Source organism: Brassica oleracea, chromosome C5 (assembly GCF_000695525.1).
Source record: "Brassica oleracea var. oleracea cultivar TO1000 chromosome C5, BOL, whole genome shotgun sequence".
In the NCBI taxonomy this organism is placed as follows: domain Eukaryota; kingdom Viridiplantae; phylum Streptophyta; class Magnoliopsida; order Brassicales; family Brassicaceae; genus Brassica; species Brassica oleracea.
In genome coordinates this window covers 22,889,506-22,907,503 of record NC_027752.1, presented here as the reverse complement: position 1 = coordinate 22,907,503, position 17,998 = coordinate 22,889,506, and the positions used below count along the sequence as shown (strand labels likewise).

The 17,998-nt window shown below is 38.1% G+C and overlaps 1 protein-coding gene across 1 annotated transcript; it reads left to right on the top strand.

Moving 5' to 3' along the window:
- The first annotated feature begins 16,290 nt into the window (after nt 1–16,290).
- LOC106344801 (pre-mRNA polyadenylation factor FIP1) lies at nt 16,291–16,668 on the top strand. The gene has a single exon (XM_013784110.1). It carries the CDS (start codon nt 16,291–16,293, stop codon nt 16,666–16,668), a length of 378 nt encoding a protein of 125 aa, XP_013639564.1.
- Nucleotides 16,669–17,998: the final 1,330 nt, after the last annotated feature.

The window sequence follows — 17,998 nt, the reverse complement described above, 5'->3', positions numbered from 1 at the left end:
AGTACCCTTCTAGCTTCTGGATCATAACACTTGTATCCTTTTTGAGTTGTTGAGTAGCCAATGAACATTGCCTTTCTACTTCTTGCTTCTAACTTGTTCCTCAACTCCCCTGGTACCAGAACATAGCATAAGCATCCAAAGACTCTCATGTATTCCAATGATGGCTTGTGCTTGTTCAGAACTTCAAATCGTGCTTGATCCTTCAACACCTTTGTAGGAATCCAGTTAATTAGATAGCATGCAGTGGATACATTAGCTTGGAACATCAGGGACCGAGCCACCTCCATCAAGTGTTTGTTCTTTCTCTTGGCCACACCATTCTGCTGAGGTGTGTAAGGACAGCTTGTTTGATGGAGGATTCCATGATGATCTAGATGACTCTTGAATGCATAGCTTGTGTACTCTCCTCCATTATCTGATCTCAAAATTTTAATCTTAGCATGATAATGGTTAGTCACATAAGCTTGAAAGTTCTTAAATGCATCTATCACCCTATCTTTTGATGGAATTAAAGTTAACCAGGTGTATTTAGATTTTTCATCAATGAATGTGACAAAGTACTTATGATTATCTCTAGACAAGCTAGGTGCAGTCCAAAGATCAGTATAAATTAAATCAAAGCAATTTTCATAAACAGTAGATGTTCTTGGAAACACATTCTTACAATGTTTGCCTAAGATGCAAGCTTCACAATTCTTATTCTCAAAAACAACCCCTGGTAACATCAAGTTCAAAGCTCTCCCATGAGGATGTCCTAATCTAGCATGCCACAATGCATCTTTATTTAAACTAGAAGAAGAAGTAAATGAGCACTTATAGTTGGAAACAGGATCAAGCTTCTCAAGCATGTATAAATCTCCTTTTGTAACTCCTTCTCCAATCAATTGACTGCTCTCAATATCCTCAAACTTCACATCATTAGGACTAAATATAACATTGCAATTCAAATCAGTAGTGCATTTCTTAACTGAAAGCAAATTTGAAGTGAATTCAGGAATATAAAATGCTCAAGTGTTCTTATCAAATAGTTTCAAGTTTCCCTTAATAGGTATCTCTTATCACCATTTGCAATCATCACATGCCCATTAGTTGGTTCTATGTCTTTAATCAGGTTGGTATCACTAATCATATGATGAGATGCACCAGAATCAATAATTAATGGTTTAGATGCATTGCTAGCACTATGACAGATACTAATTGGTGATTTATATGCATTCATCCTAGCATTTCTATCAAGGTAATGCTCAGTTCCAACTTTACTATCAGTCCTAGCAATCTTAGCCATATTAGGAGTCATTTCTATAGTTCTAGCAATCATAGATGCACCAAATGAGTACCTATGAATGTTACCATTATCCTTGAGCATTTTGATGAGTGCATCCATCTCGGATCTCCTAATGAAGTCCTGATCATTGCCTCGGGGGTTGAGAGCTCCGGTATAGGTCACCAAAGCTTTGCCATCACCCTCACGGTTCTCCACTTCAGCTCCTCGGTTAGATGGCCCGGCTCCACTTGATCCTTCAGTCATGTGAGCTCTTGCCTCTCTCTCCTTCATGAACTTAGCCGGCTTCAAGTGTGGATGGAGTATCCAGCACTGACTCTTCTTGTGTCCATGCTTCTTGCAATGATCACAGTTCCCATTGAACTTCTTGTCCTCATACTTGTTGTGAGCAGCTTTGTTGGCTTGTGGAGTCTCTGCTCAGTCAGAGTGCGCAGCATTTGCAAGAGACAAGTCTCCCTTGCCTCCAAACAAGCCAATTGAGCCCAGCTCCTTTTGTATCTGAGCACACACATCTTCAAGATCAGGTAGTTACTAACACCACCATCATGTCTTCTTGTTGCCACTTCTCTACATCACTCTCCGTGGGAATCTCCTTGTCACCTCCTTGAGTAATGGCCATTGGAGCCTCACCAGATGTGATATGCTTCCACAAACCCTTGCTTCCCACAGCATTCTTCACCATCCTAGACCAGACTAGGTAGTTGCTCCCTTTGAATGTCACCGCGACCTTCATCTTCATACCACCCTCCATCTTGAACAGCTTGACGACTACAGCTTGAACACAGGCTAGGTCTTGAACTGAGAACTCACGCAGCTCTTAAGAACATAACTTCACTCTTGAGTCTTCAAAGAAACCTCCAAAGAATCACAACAACACATGGAATAGACCTTGAGCCTTGAACTTCAAAGATACATTCAAACACACACACTTGATCTCTAAGAGAACTACCAACGAACTCAGATTGTAATCAACCAGGCTTTGATACCATATGACTTTTAGGAATGTAAAGAATAATCTCAGTTTAGAAAGGATTAAGGAAGAGAATAAAAGATTAAGAGACTGATTAGAGACTAATGAAGAATCATAGTGAAATGAGTAAAGAGAAAGATTTTTTAGAACTGTCTAATCTTATTATGAGATGGGATTACAATATTTATAGGAGAGACATTAGGGTTTACAAGTAAAGGAAAATAGCACTAGTCATAAGCATGTGAAGTCAAGGCAAGGAGGGAGCGTCTCTTTTGAATTCAACGGATGGCAAAGCTCACATGCTTTGCCTTTACAGCCTGTCCAAAGACTGAATGGATAAGGCTCGTCCCGCCCTTATCTTTAAACGGTCTGATCAGTTTAAACCTTCTATGTACTCTAGAGGCTTTACTCGTCCATCTTCCTCTTCCTTCACGTTTCCTCAGATGTACGGCCATGACCTATCCGTACACATCATGCCCTAACTTTGCACAACCTTTAAACTGACTCTTAGGTTGATTCAAGCTCTAATGGTCGAGACATTCCGTACCGTTCGTACATAGGCCGTACCGTCTGTACTCTCTCCCATTAATCGCCCAACTCTTCTTCTCCTTATCATAATGGCTTCCTCATCTCAACAATAGAACTCGTTTGTAACCATCCGCTGATGTGATGGGACGATGTGTTGTTGCATGAAGAGATTATCTACTCCATTAATTATCTGAAGAATCTCTGCAATTTCCTCTCTGGATACGTGCATTGCATGTCCATCATCTATTGCTCTTGCGTAGCCATCTGGGTCCCTGAAAATACCAAACTCATCCTGCGTTAGATACTGGTTATCATAATTAGGGTTTTGCTTACAGTGGATGGTGGTTTCGGACGGATGTCGATCGATGACGGAGGTTTTGTCGTCGACCGATTGGTTGTTGGCTCTGTCGATCGACTCTTGTATTTCTCTGTTGATCGATGCGCGTCTATCTGCTCCATTTATTCGACTGAAGCGAGTTCCTTTCCCACAGGCTTCTGCAAGAAGTGAATCTGTTTATACTTGTGCCTGAATTTGTGGTTTGAGAGGGCGGAATTTGTAGACGAGAATTCATTTCCTCATGTATTCTTCATCAAACAAATCATCGTAGATCTCAGGCGTTGCATTGTTGACTCCCACGATGGGATTGTAATAGTCATTCTTCCAATCTTCTGGACTACTGTCGACCGATTCTTCTTTGAGAATGTCGATGGATTTCTGGTGAGCACTGTCGATCGATGTCGCAGTGTGAGTTTCGATCGATGCCAAATATTATGTCTCATACTCTGCTCCAAAGTGGCATACTGCAACGAGTACTAGATCATATATTCTTCTAGAGGACGCTTGTGGCTTCTTGACAGGAATAGAGTTGTAGTGGACATATGGATCTATGAGCGTAAGGCATAACTAGTTGGTTTGCATGTTGCACACTGCTCCTACTATTGACAAGAAGGCTCTCCTAAGTAATAGAGAACAGTTCCAGTTTAGCTTGATATCCAAGACCTGGAAATCAACTAGAACTAGGCATTACCAATCTGCACCTCTAAGTCTCTTATGATTCCTCCTGAGCTTCTCTCAGAACAATCCACAAAAGTAAATGAATCCTTGGAAGGCTCCACCTTCAGACCCAGATGGTCTTACATAATCCTAGGTAGGATGTTGACAGATGCTGTTGTGTTGCACAGTGCATGTGGGAATTCAATACCCTTCACCGTGCATGGTATTGCAAATTTCTCAGGATCACTCTTCTTCTTCAGTGTAATCCTCTTTTTCATCTTTTCTCTAGCTCCACAGAACATTCTCCTAATGTCTTCTTCGGTCTCTCTGGTTTCTCTGAAGAACATCCACAATATGTGGGTAAAATAGGCCTCCTCAAATGGCTTTTCTATAGGAATCCTTAAGACTCTCTTTTGGAAACTTTCCATTTCCTTCTCAGTAGCTCCCCTCTTCAGATGTTTCACCACTTTTTCATTTCTCTTACTCAGGGTTCTTCCCATAGGAACCCTATCAACTTCCATAGGATCTTTTGCATCATCTGAATGTGTACTGGTGGCCTCTGGTGGGTTATCTGAAGGTTTGGCTTGTGGCCTGACTGCATTCAGACGTGCAACGTCTATCTTTGGCATATGTATTCGGTATGTAAGAGGTGCGCGTCGATCGATGGCGCTGGAGGTTGTCGATCGATGGCGTTCTCTTTTTATTGATCGACTGCAGTATATGAATCTCGATCGATTTTGAAAAACAGGGCTGGGCGGATGTGGGTCCGCACGACATTACAAGATGTGGTTGACTCCGTAGGTGTCATCGATCGATACTCTGGAGAGCCTGTCGATCGGTTTTGATTGAAGTCCGTCAATCGATGTTCAATGTCCGCTGAAAGTCATTGAACTTTCTACTTCAAAATCTCCTTCTTGCAGCTTCTCCTGCTTTACCACTTGCCAGAAATCATCATCTATGATGGCATTCACGTGGTGCTTCATCACATCATCTCCTACCCCTCCTGTTGAGGCTTCTTGCCTCTTAACAGCTTCTCCTGTCTGAACAACCTGCATCTCCAGCTTCTTCACATGAGTGCTCAAAGTTTCAAACTTTGTGTTCATGTTGGTGTAGACAGAGTCAATCTTCCCATTAAAGTCCACCGTCATGCGCTGCTGTCCTTCAAGAACCCTATCAAGCATCTCTTCAATCTTGTTCTCTTGAGTAGGTGGTGGTGGCTTCTGGTAGTAAGAGTATTCATAGCCTATGTTGTTGTTGTAGGATTTTGGTACTGCGAACTCGGGTTGAAATTTCCCCTCCGTCCATTGCCATAGGAGTATATGTTCCTACTCTTGTTTTCAGAACCTTGGAATCAGTTCCACTAATGAAGTTCACATCTTCTTCTACCTCTTCTCTACCCTCTGTGTCTACAGCCTCTGCATCCTCAACTAAGGAGACCTGCCTCCTAAGAAGCTTGTGAGCATTGTCTAGCTTTGCTTTCACTTCATCCATCTGATCATTCCCAATCATATCATTCACAGCTCAGATCAAAGTCATTCATATTAGAAACAACAATACAATCTGGGATTACATCACCCTGAGCATTAATCCATTGTCCTACGCTGATGTGAGTGCGACCTTCTTCGTCTCTCAACGATCCATTCTCATCGACCTTAAAAGTATAAGCACTTCGATGTTCTATGTTTCCCCGCAAGTGGGGTTCGTCATCAGATGATCAGTGCCGTGATGAGCAGTGTTGCGATGAACAGTGTCGCGATGAACAATGTCACGATCAACATTGTTACGATCAACAGTGTTGTTTGAAGCGGTATGAACAATATCGACCGACACTGGATAAACAATGTCGTTTGACGCGGAATAAACAGTATCAATCGACACGGGATAAACAATGCCGATCGACGCGGGATGAACAGTTTCGGGGTGATTAGTGTCGGGGAGAACAGTATATGGATGAACAGTGTCGATCGGCGCAGGCTGAACAGTATTGTTCGACACCGGATGAACAGTGTCATTTGGTGCTTGGTTCAAGCTATCGATCGCTGCTGTTTGGAGGGTGTCAATCGATACTTCCCTTGTAGACTTACGGATTGTGCGTGAATCAACAGGCTCCTTCTTTGAAGACCCCAAAAATCCTCTCTTCATTGTTGTTACGGGTACTGAGATGTATGTACCTAAATAAGAAGATTTTTTTTTTTACGTAAATAAACTAATTTAGAAAAACCTAGACAAAAATCAAACAAACTGAGTCTAATGGCAATCCATGCTCCCCGGCAACAGTGCCAAATTTGATATCACACAAATTACTCTATGGAGTGACTTTTACTCTCTCAAATAAGAGGTTCAGTTGTTGTGCTTAGGGATCGAATCCACATGAATCGTGGGCACACAATAGACTCAAACAATTCGCGATTAAGCTAGGCTAATAGATATGACAGCAATAAATAAAGTAAAGCAGGTCGAATAAGGTAGTTGTTCTAAAGAGATTGATGAGTTATTTGATGGAAAAATGGTTGCTAGACTTAGGATTTCAGATAATCATAATTATAGTGATATAGATGCTAAGGTAATCAATCCTATAATTCGAATTCTAGTGTAAAGATATCCAGCTTCCGCATGCGAGTCTTGTGTATTGACTAAGTCCAATATCCCAGCTTCCGCTTGTTGATATGGATCAAATGTAGATCGATACAATTAGATTAGCGTCGATAGATGTTTCCTTATACAGGCCTTAACAAGTTGATCGATAGGTTCACTAGTCTTAACTATATTAGCTATCACTTGGTTTTAGCAATCCTAGCTCAAGGAAATCTATTATGGTCCACAACCTACCGCAATAGTTGTCCACGAACCTAAAATCAAATTTCTAATTAGGTACTCTAGAACACATGCATTGCAATCAATTCCTTGAAGGATATCTATCACCTTAGAAATTCTATAGTTTGGGCTAATCCCTTATAACCATAATGAACCTTAAATCTAACAGGTGGATCTATTCAAGCATAGTTGTCACAGAAAACCATAGATGAATAGAAATCAATAATAAAACACAAGGAGTTCCAAAAGGACCCTGAAGGAGTTCCTCTCTTCTCTCCTAGCATAAAAGTACAAATAAAACTAAGTAAATAAAGCGTAGCCGTCAACAATGGCTTAGATAGACACATAAATAGGGTCATCTAGAGGTATTCTAGTAATAATTGGTGACTTCTAGACTTTAGTCGGTCATGAAATAGGCTCGGCCCGTATTATGGGATTACCCTCGATTGACACCAAGACTGTGTCGTCGATCGACATTCCTTCATCTCGTCGACAGCTTCCTCTCGCGAGGCAGACGTACAACTTTTCAGTAAAACGAGCATAACTTCTGCTACAAGATGCTGATTGGCCTTAAACCGGTAGCATTGGAAAGCTAAATCAAATCTCTATCTTTTGGTAAAAATAGGCTCAATCTCACCGTGGAAAGGTCTCTATCCATAGCTAAACATCCAACGCGTGTGTGCAGTTCTGCACCTCAAAAGGCTCCAAAAAGCTCCAAACTCACGAAAGTTTTTCAAAATGTACATTAACCTGAAAACAATCTAAAACATACTCCAAACGCATATAATATACTCTAAAACACTCATATACCATGGCTAAAAGTGGATAAAATCCATGGTATATCAATCTATCCGAAACCTTGTGATATCCTCCTTCACAAGAAAACATACAAAACCAGTCTCACGGTTTGTTGGTTAGTTGCAGGACAGAACCTTCCTCTTCCTAGAGCTTGTGTACCTCTTCTTAACAGTAAGTACCTTAACATGGCTGTAATACCACTTGTTAGGATCTTAACTACGAATCACACATCTACTTGTTTATCCTTCATGGTTTAAACACAAACTTAAAGTAACTTTGACATTAATATTTAACGACTTCCTCTCCGCAAGGGTACATCTCGTGTGGGAAATTCCTCCCCCAAACATCCACTATCTGATCAAAGGTTTACACAACGCTCTAAACCCGCGCTTTCTTTGGGTTTCAGGTACAAGGCATAGAGAGAAACTATAAAACAAACACAAAGAGAAGAGCACTAAAGGTGGAGACTTGAACTCCCACTTTCTATGGAGATAATCTTTTTCTCTTTTTGATATCATCTTGTTCTCTCCCCTCTGAATGTTCGGTAGCTCTTGTACCATTACGGCACCCAGCCATAAACCTCAATCAGGTTAGTTCCATCATACGTTCTCTACCTTCTTTTATATGTAAAGAATAGTTGCCAACTTGGGCTTAAAGATTAAATGACTGAGCCCATAACTTACATTCATTTTTAATATAATTTTAAATGAAATTATCGGAATTATTCCAATTTAAAAAAACAAAAAAATTAAATTATACCGGGAAGTCATTGGAAAATTTGCTACGATACATCTGTCATCAGAAGTTAATAACTATGAAATATCACAACAATTTTAGACAAACGAGGTCCATTGGCAAATTTTTCGACGATCATAGTTTTTGTAAAGATATTTTCCGATGACCAAATGTATATAGAGATTTTCCTCAATGAAATATCGACTACTATTTCGACCACCGGTTTTGTCAGGAATTTGTCAGGATTAAGGTCGCTAGAATCTGTTGGGAATTTCCAACTATATAGACCTGACAGAAACATATTTGTCGAGAATCTGACAAAAAAAGGAAATTCTCGACAGCTTTCCGATGGATTTGGTCGTGAGAAATATCATCTTTATAATATTTGTAGGCTATTTGTAAAATTAAGCAAAAAACTCTAAGTCAAAACCTAAAACTAACCTATGTTTTTTTTTGGATTTTAATTTTTCCCTATTCATCTCATAAATTCATATTATTCACGAAAATGCCATTAGTTTTTTTTCTTTTCAAAAATTGGCTTTTTACCCTCTCAACCTCATCATCTTCAAGTATTTACAAGATTGTCATTACCATCAATACACCAACCACCATGAACAACCAATTTGAAACTCTTAATGCACCTCAAATCGATTTACACTCCTTCTTTCTCAATTCTTATGAACTTAAAACAACATCTCTTTCACTTTCTCTCTATATTCATCCAAAAAACAATCAAGATTTTGATTCTAAAAATTTTATGGTTCATAGAGCCACTGAAGCTTACGATTCTTAGTGGATCACTTTTTTTTAGATTATGGGTGCTTGGAGAAGACTTTTGTGTGCTAAACAAGTTATCACACTGGTTAAAATTATGAAATTAGTTTTTTTTTCCAGATCGGTTCGTCCAGGCGACTTCCGGGTAAGCGGGTTAGACGACTTATATGGAAATCTTCTGGTCAATGCAGATGTTAGTTTTGCAATTGACTTTTAAATATATTTTTGTAGACGACTTACATGGAAGTCGTCCAAATTTTTTTGTAAAAAAAATAAAATACGACTTCCATGTAAGTCGTCTAAGGTAAGCGGATTAGTTTTGCATTTGACCGGATTATGTCAGAAATTAAACTTTTCATGTAAGTCATCCAGTAGAGAATTAAAAAATTATTATTTTTTATACCTAGACGACTTCCATGTAAGTCATCTCAGGTTAGTTTTGCAATTGAAAAATAAATAAATATAAATTATTTTTGTCTAGAAGACTTACACGGAAGTCGTCCATGATTTTATTCTGAGATTCTGGTCAAGCCTTGCTTATCTTGGACGACTTTCATGTAAGTTGTTGAATTTCTGACACAATCCGGTCAAATGCAAAACTAACCCGTTTTTCCTATACGAATTACATGTAAATCGTCTCAAATTTTTTTTAACAAACAAAGATGGACGACTTCCATGTAAGTCATCTACGTTAAAAATCAATTGCAAAACTAACCTAAATGGATGACTTTCTGGAAGTCTACCAAACGACTTATGTGGAAGTCGTCTGCTTCAATGTTTAATAAACTTTTATTTTCTCTAAAACTATAAATACTTTTTAATTCTTTTTGTTAATTCATGTATATAAGTCAATAGTGGGGCTGCTGAATGAAATTTATAAATTAATTGGTGATATTTACGAGGTTACCAACATTCATGCTTAGTAAAGTTTCAAGCTAATTGACGAAGTCTTCTACAATAGTTTTTGTAAATTTGTTAAGTAACTTTAAGATATGTTTATTTAATTTTTAAAAGTGTTAAGTAACTTCAAAAATATCAAGTAACATGGTTTAATGTGTCTTCTTATATCATAAGATATACATTTTACTTTTGTATCTAATGAAAGTGTTCTATCTTTGAACTTATGTAATGTTTTATCTTTTGTGAATTTGACTCAGTTTTTTGAGAATTCTCCTCCCTTAGTTATAATAAATTAGATTGATTTTTTTGTTTTATTGTGTTTTGTTATTGAAATTGTATCAATAACTTCAATTATGTCATGTAATTTTAGCAAGATAATATTGTGGAAAATGAACAAATTTACCAATTTTTTCATTAATATCTCTTCAAATTTACAAAAAAAAATCACAACTAAAGGAGTACACATGCAAATCACAAAATAGACCACAAACAAAACTATTATAGATCATTGCTCTACAAAGACAAACTTAGACCGGAAGAAAACTCCGTCAGAAGACTTCTTCGAAGTCGTTTGGAAGACTTCCTTGAAGTCTTCTAGCACGTTATATTTTAGAAGACTTCCAAGAAAACTTCCCAAAAATGTTCCAATGTCTGATCTAGATCTGAAAAACATGTATATCAAGCCCTGATCTGAAAAGCTTGCATATCACATCAAAAAATGTTCAAATGGCTTAAAAACAGAGAAAATGAGTGGAAAATTAGATATATATACTTTTATAGAACACACAAAGTATATATCCAAGTGGAAGATTGATAACCATCTGATTAAAATCTTGCAACAAAAAGATAGATTAGTGAGAAAGACATGAGTCAAAATGAAAAATTAATATAAAGTTTAGTGTTTTCGAGTCAAAGAGATTAGAGTGGGTTTGGAGAGTTTTAGTTTGGGAAAAAGGTATGAACTTTATGCAACAGGAGGTTACCAAATGAAAAAAAATTAGGCATAAAAAATTACCAAAACGTTCAGATATGTTATCAAAGGGAGACATGGGAGAAGACTCTGTTAGAAAACTTCCTGGAAGTCGTCTGGAGGACTTCTTGGAAGTCTTCCAGATCTGAAAAACCTGCATATCCAAATTCAGATCTGAAAAATTTGCATATCCAAAAACGTTCAAATGGCTTAAAAACAAAGAAAATGAGATGAAAACCATGTGATGAAAAACCTGTAAAAACAAGATAAATTAGTGAGAAAGATATGAGACAAAAACAATAAATTGATATAAAATTTGATGTTTAGAAGTTCAAAGAGATTAGAGAGAGGTTAGAGAGTTTTAGAATGAGGAACATTACATTTTTGTTAGAGCCATTTGAGAGGACAAGAGAGAATGTGCAAATTTTTTTTTATATAGTGAGGCAAAAAATCCAATTAGGTTAAATATTTTTGATTCAGAAGACTTCTTAGACGACTTACAAATAAGTCGTCCAGAAGACTTCAATATTTTTTAGCGGGAAACTAAAATAGAAGAATTTCTAGACGACTTACATTTTAGTCTTCGAGACCCTAAACATAACCTCAAAATTAAATTAACTAACTAAATACTTCATAAAATAAATTAAACTTAAAACGTGTTTACTATACACATAAATAAACACATATTGGTACAAAAATTAATTTTTCAAAAAAACATTTAAGTTTTCCAAAATCTAACCCTAAGAATACATACAATACTACAACATATATTGCCAAACCCTAAACCAAAGAATATCATGATTAACTACTTTCACTCATCTATGTTGAAAACTATTTAATTTTACTATATCTTAATTTACATCACTTAAAACTGTTTATAATTACATGATTTTAATTTTTCACTTGTCAAAATATTTTTTAAACAATTTACAAATTATTTTTTAGATACACCAAACGATTTTCAGTATCTCAGAAGACTCAAACGACTTATCGGAGCTATATTCGTAAAAATGAGTTATGTTTTTTTTGTTTGGTCACAAGGGAGTGGATATATTTTCACAAAATTTTTTATGTTAGTTTTGCATTTGATTCAAGTTTGGGTATAAGTTTGCATTTCAATCAAGTTTTGAGTCATATTTGCCAAATTTCCTTCTTTGTAGTGTGTTCTTGTAAAGGCAGTAACGCATATATGTACGTTGTAGCTAAACACAAAGGCACATCTAGAAGAATCTAATAGCTTACATGAACAACTCAATATCGAGGTCATTTTTTGAAACTTGGTATTTTCAAATATCACATTGTTTCTGTGACCAGATTTTTAGTAAAATGTAAGCAACGTGAGGAGGTAAAAAATAATAAATAACTATCAAAAGATATAACAGTTGCTCGAAAAAAAATCTATAGAATCCTTATCCCTAACATTATCAAAAGATTAGTGTAAAATAACAGAAGAAATATAATAGGTGAAAACACCTATATAAATTGGTCCAGTCTCACAAAATTGTATCCGTGGACAAGTTAATTCATTTACACTCCCTACTCTTTCGTTGTTGCCGTAGTCATGAACGGCTTCGTTTTGACCACAACACTCCTTGTAGCCCTGCTTTTGCTTGTCTATCTTCCAATCTCAACCGTTGGATCTATATCCTATCAGTCCTTGAGATCCTCCATGCTTGAACATTAACCCGTAACCGAGAGTCCCTTTCAAATATCTCAATACTTGCTTTAACGCTTTTCCATGTGACTCTCTTGGTGATTGCATAAATCTACTTAGAATGCCAACACTAAACCCCATATCAGGTCTAGTATGCATTAAGTATCTCAGACATCCTATTCTTCTCCTGTATTCGCTTGCATTTATCTCTGTTTCATCCATTGCCTTCGAGAGATGTAATCCGAACTCCATTGGTACGTAGACTGAGTTACAACTATCCATCTCTGTTTCTTCTAAAATTCGTCGAGCATAAGCTTCTTGCTTAATCATGATTCCTTGTATGCTCTGTTTTACTTCTATGCCGAGATAATAGGTAAGCAAGCCTAAATCAGTCATCTCAAACTCGCCGGACATCGCGTCTTTGAACTCCTTGATAGATTCCACTGAGCTACCCGTGATGAATAAGTCATCTACATATACAGCTACTATAAGTAGCTTACCTTTTTCCTCCTTGCGATAGACAGAGTTCTCCTTGACACACTTCTTAAACCGTAATCCTTTTAGTATCTGATCAAGCTTCGTGTTCCATGCTCTAGGAGCTTGTCGCAGGCCATATAAAGCTTTCTTAAGTTTGAAAACCTTATGTTCTTCTCCCTTCTTTTCAAACCCTTCTGGTTGCGACACAAACACCTCTTCAATCAACTCACCGTGTAAAAAGGCTGTCTTAACATCTAGGTGGTGGATTTCCCATCCGTTTGCAGCAGCTAGACCAATAAGAAACCGTATTGTTTCCATACGAGCGACTGGAGCAAAGACTTCATCATAGTCTATGCCATGCTCTTGCACATAACCTTTCGCAACAAGCCTTGACTTGTACTTGTTGATGCTTCCGTCTGCGTTGCGCTTGATTTTGAAAATCCATTTGAGTCCTATCACCTTTACTCCGTGTGGTTTTTCAATAAGGATCCAGGTTTCGTTTTTGTCTATCGAATCAATCTCATCCTTACACGCAATCCTCCAACGCTTGTCTTTGAGTGCCTCTTGAATACTTGCAGGTTCATCATTCAGTGCGAGGAGTAACACTTCACACTCAACGTCAGATAGTAATACGTAGTCTTTAAGATAGGCAGGTGGATTGACTTGACGAGATGATCTTCTTTGACCTGTAGGGTTCTCGTTCTCAGTTTCTTCTTCTACTTCTGACTCTGTTTCATCTTCCTCTGCTTCGAACGGCTGTGATATTGGTTCTGTAGCAGCTTCTTCGTTACCAACATAAGGACCACTTCCATTGTCCTCTGTGCTCCCCCACGTCATGTGAAACATGCCTGGATCGGTTCTAACTTGTTCACCTTCTCCCTTCCAATTCCAACATGCCTTCTCATCAAAGATAACATCCCTACTTACAATGATTTTCTTTGAGGTTGGATTGTAGAGTCTGTAGGCCTTGGACCCTGGTTCAATGCCTAGATGAACTGCTGCTTCAGATCTATCATCAAGCTTCCTTAACTGTCCTGCATCTTTCTTTGCATACGCCATACACCCGAAGATCTTAATGTGAGATATGCTTGGCTTTCTTCCTTTCAAGCATTCATAGGGAGTTTGATTAGATAGAGCTCTTGTAGGTACTCTATTAATCAAATATGTGGCGTGACGAACTGCCTCTCCCCATAAGTAATTAGGCACACTCATTGCCTTTAGTATGCTGCGAGTCATCTCCATTAGTGTGCGGTTCCTTCGCTCCACAACGCCATTCTGTTGTGGGGTGTATGGTGCCGTTAAGTGTCGCTTGATCCCATTGCTGTTGCAGAAGTTATTGAAGTCATGTGAAGTAAATTCACCTCCTCTATCAGTACGCAGTGTTAGTATCTCTCTGTTTAGTTCCTTCTCGACAAGCTTCTTAAACGTTTTAAACCTGTCAAAAGCATCACTTTTGTCTTTCATCAGTATAGACCACATAAATCTTGTGTTATCATCAATGATGACAAAGATATAGCGGTTGAGAGAGAGAGTTGCAGGCGAGATTGGTCCACAAAGGTCTGCATGTAGAAGCTCTAGTGGATGTGATGCTCTAAACATTGTCGCTTTTGGAAAAGGTTGTCTCGATTGCTTGCCTACCAAGCATGAATCACAGAGTCGTCGTTCTTCACTTATTTCTGGCAGACCATGTACCATTCTTTTAGTTGCCATTGCTCGTATTGTCTTGAAGCTAATATGGCCAAGTCTGGCATGCCATCTCCATGGTTCCTCCTGTATCTTTGCGTGTAGACAAACTGCTCTACCTACTTGCAGTTTTAGTTTGTAGAGTCTGTTTGCAGACCTTAAGACCTTCACGAGCAATCTTCCTTCAGGATCTCTTAGAGTCAAGTAGTTGTCTTTCATTCGAACATCACAGCCTTGCTCGGTTGCCTGTCCTAAGCTTAGGATATTGCTTCGTAGCTCAGGGATATAGTATATGTCAGTTAACATCTTCTGCTCTCCCGTCTTTGCCTCAAACATAATCGAACCTTTTCCTCTTATGTCAACATAAGATCCATCTCCAAATTTTACTTTCCCTTTGATATTTTCGTTTATCTCAGAGAAGTACGATCTTTGTCCTGTCATATGGTTACTGGCTCCGTTGTCCAAGTACCACACTCCATCTTCTTTCTTGTCAGCTTCCAGTTCTTTCGGCATTACCTTTTCTTCGTTAAGGAATACCACCTCCAGCATGTAAAGCGCTACTTCTGCAGTCTCTGTTTCAGTCTTGTTGAGTTCATCCTCGGCCTTCTTTTCGGTACAAACAGAGGCGAAGTGTCCCTTCTTCTTACAGTTATAGCACACTATTTGAGAGTAGTCTCTCTTTTCTTTATTTCTCTCACCATAGTTGCTCCTGCCACGACCCCTTCCTCTGTTACCACGGCCACGTCCTCTGTTCTGTCCTCTCCCTCTTCCTGTATTATCAGTTCCCTTCTGATCGTAGGACTTCTCAGTGTTTGAGTACAGAAGACTTCCTTGTTGCTCAACTGGTGTATAACCTTTTATGCGCTCTTCATAAGCCTTAAGTCTCCCAATTATATCTTCAAAGCTTGTTGTTTCCAAGTCTAACATTTGTTCCAGAGATGCTGTCATGAAGATAAACTTTGGTGGTAGACTATTAAGGAGCTTCTTTACTACTTTAGGACCCTCAATAATCTGTCCCAATGTCGAGGCCTTTGATACAAGCTCTGAGATTTTTTCAGTGAATGCATCGATTGTGTCTGTATCTTCCATCTTCAGACGATCAAACTCATTCATTAATGTTAGGAGTCGAGCCGACTTGACTCGTTCTGCGCCTAGGTTTCTTGATTGTATGGCCTCCCATATCAATTTAGGAGTTCCAAGATCACCCACCTGTAAAACCAGTGATTCAGGTATCGACTGGAACAGAAGAGCTATAGCTAAATCATTCTTGTCTTCATCGTCGGTTCCTGGCTCCATAGCTTCCCATGCCTTGTGCACGCGTAGGAGTGCTTTCATCTTCATCACCCATACCGTGTAGTTTGATGTGTTTAACATCGGACACACCACTGCACTAGGAACTGATTTCTTCATCTTTACTACTGCCTTTGAATCTGTTATAGCTTTTGGGTCTGCCATCGTTTCTGTATCCAAGCTCTATGTGATCGAGATAAACCACAAGCTCTGATACCAAATAAAGTAGCTAATGACACAGAAACTATAAAACGGTTCTTTGTTTTATTTCTTTCTTTTCTTTCTTCTTATTGTTGTGTTGAACAACTTACATTAGTCTCCCCTTATATAGGTAATAGAAACTTCTTATCTTTTCCTATTACAAGTTAATCTAGGAATCTTAGTCTTTATCCAAAACCTTTAAGTTATTCTTCTTTCCTTTATGGATAACTTGAATCTTAAGCTATCTCTTGAAGCTTATCCAACAGGATTACCAAAGATATGGTGGCATAAGCAATCAGAACAAGCGGATGCCCGCCACCTTCTCAAAGGCCCTTCATCGGAGACTACAAGGTTGGTTGGGCTTGCACTTCTATCACAGGCCCCTAACTCATCTCCATCTCCCACCGGACTGTTTCCATGGCTTCCCATCATCCCGAAACTACCAAACCTTCCGGGACTTCCTAACATTCCAAAATTCCCTAACATCCCAGGCCTCCCTCCCCTCCCGGGACTCCCTCGCCTACCAGACCTCCCTCCCCTCCCTCCCCTCCCGGGCCTCCCTAGCCTACCTAGACTGCCTCCTCTACCGCCATACTAGTCACTAATCAGTAGTTATGTCAGTCGAAATGGAGAAGTGGTTGATGAATGGTTGATCAAAGCTGTGCCGTCCCCGATATTTTAATGGCTTAAAGCATTAGAATATGTGGCCCTCTTATAATAAAATAAAATAAAATTTAACATATTATTTAAAATTAGAAATGACAAAAACTATAATATATCAATACAATTTTATTTCTGAAAAACAGATCTTGTAGCTTTTCTTCCAGAAAATATGTTTATAATCTTTTCGTAGTCAAGTTTATCAAACTTTCAATAGATATCATTGATAACTCATTCAACTTTTCTTGTGACATGGTAGATCGTAGATAAATTTTTTTCAATTTCAATATGGAAAAAATATTTCCGCAGCATAACCCCGGCTTGTAAACAATATTAGTTAAGCAAACCATGAAGAATCCAGGTAAAAATTCTACATTGTTTTCAAAGATTTCAATACTTCATAAGCGCTTTTAACTTCTGCTGGTAGTACCATTCTTAGAATTTTAAGCTCAGAACATAGATCTTCCATATTTACATCTGAATGTTCACCATGCCTACGAAAATCTCCAAGTCTAACACATGATTTTCATCAGCTCATCATCACTAGTTGATTTCAGCTTAATTAAATAAACATATCAGAACTTTGGAATTGTTCAAATTTTGTTTCAATAATCCGAAAGTTCTAGTTGAAGATGATAATAGACAATAGGTACGTTGAACAATCCCAAAGATTACACTGATTTTGTAGATGAAGAAGCCATATCACAAAGAGGGAGATTAAGGCTATGACATCCACATGGAGTATAACATGCTTGATATGCTCAAATTACCTAACAGCAATTCTCTCATATAAGAGTGTCATTAAAGTATTTAGGGATCGAATCCACATAAACTCTATGTTTCACACAATAGATTTGAATTTCAGACTAAGTTAGGAAAGAAAGCAGTAAGCAATAAACATAATAAAAATAGATAGAGATGTAAGTAATGGGAAAGACGCTAAATATAGGGATATCAAACAAGAGATTCAAACACAAATCAATAGATGTCGAAGCTTTATAAGGCTTAATTCTAGAACTCGAATTCAACAGTAAGTTATCAAACACTCGTTACGATAAACTATGAGATGTCTAAGACTAATCAAATACCAAATCTGGCTGCGTATTTGATGCATCAAACAACCAATAACCCAGATTCAAATATGTTCAACTAAATCCTAGACTAAATATTTTTGCAAATAACTATTTAGTCCATAATGATTGGGTTCAGGTTATTGGTCACACTCTCACGATATTGATATCACTCAAATTAGCCTAAGTGATTTGTAC

Coding starts and splice junctions, on each gene's coding strand:
- LOC106344801 (XM_013784110.1), top strand. CDS start 16,291: ATGGATAACTTGAATCTTAAGCTATCTCTTGAAGCTTATCCAACAGGA.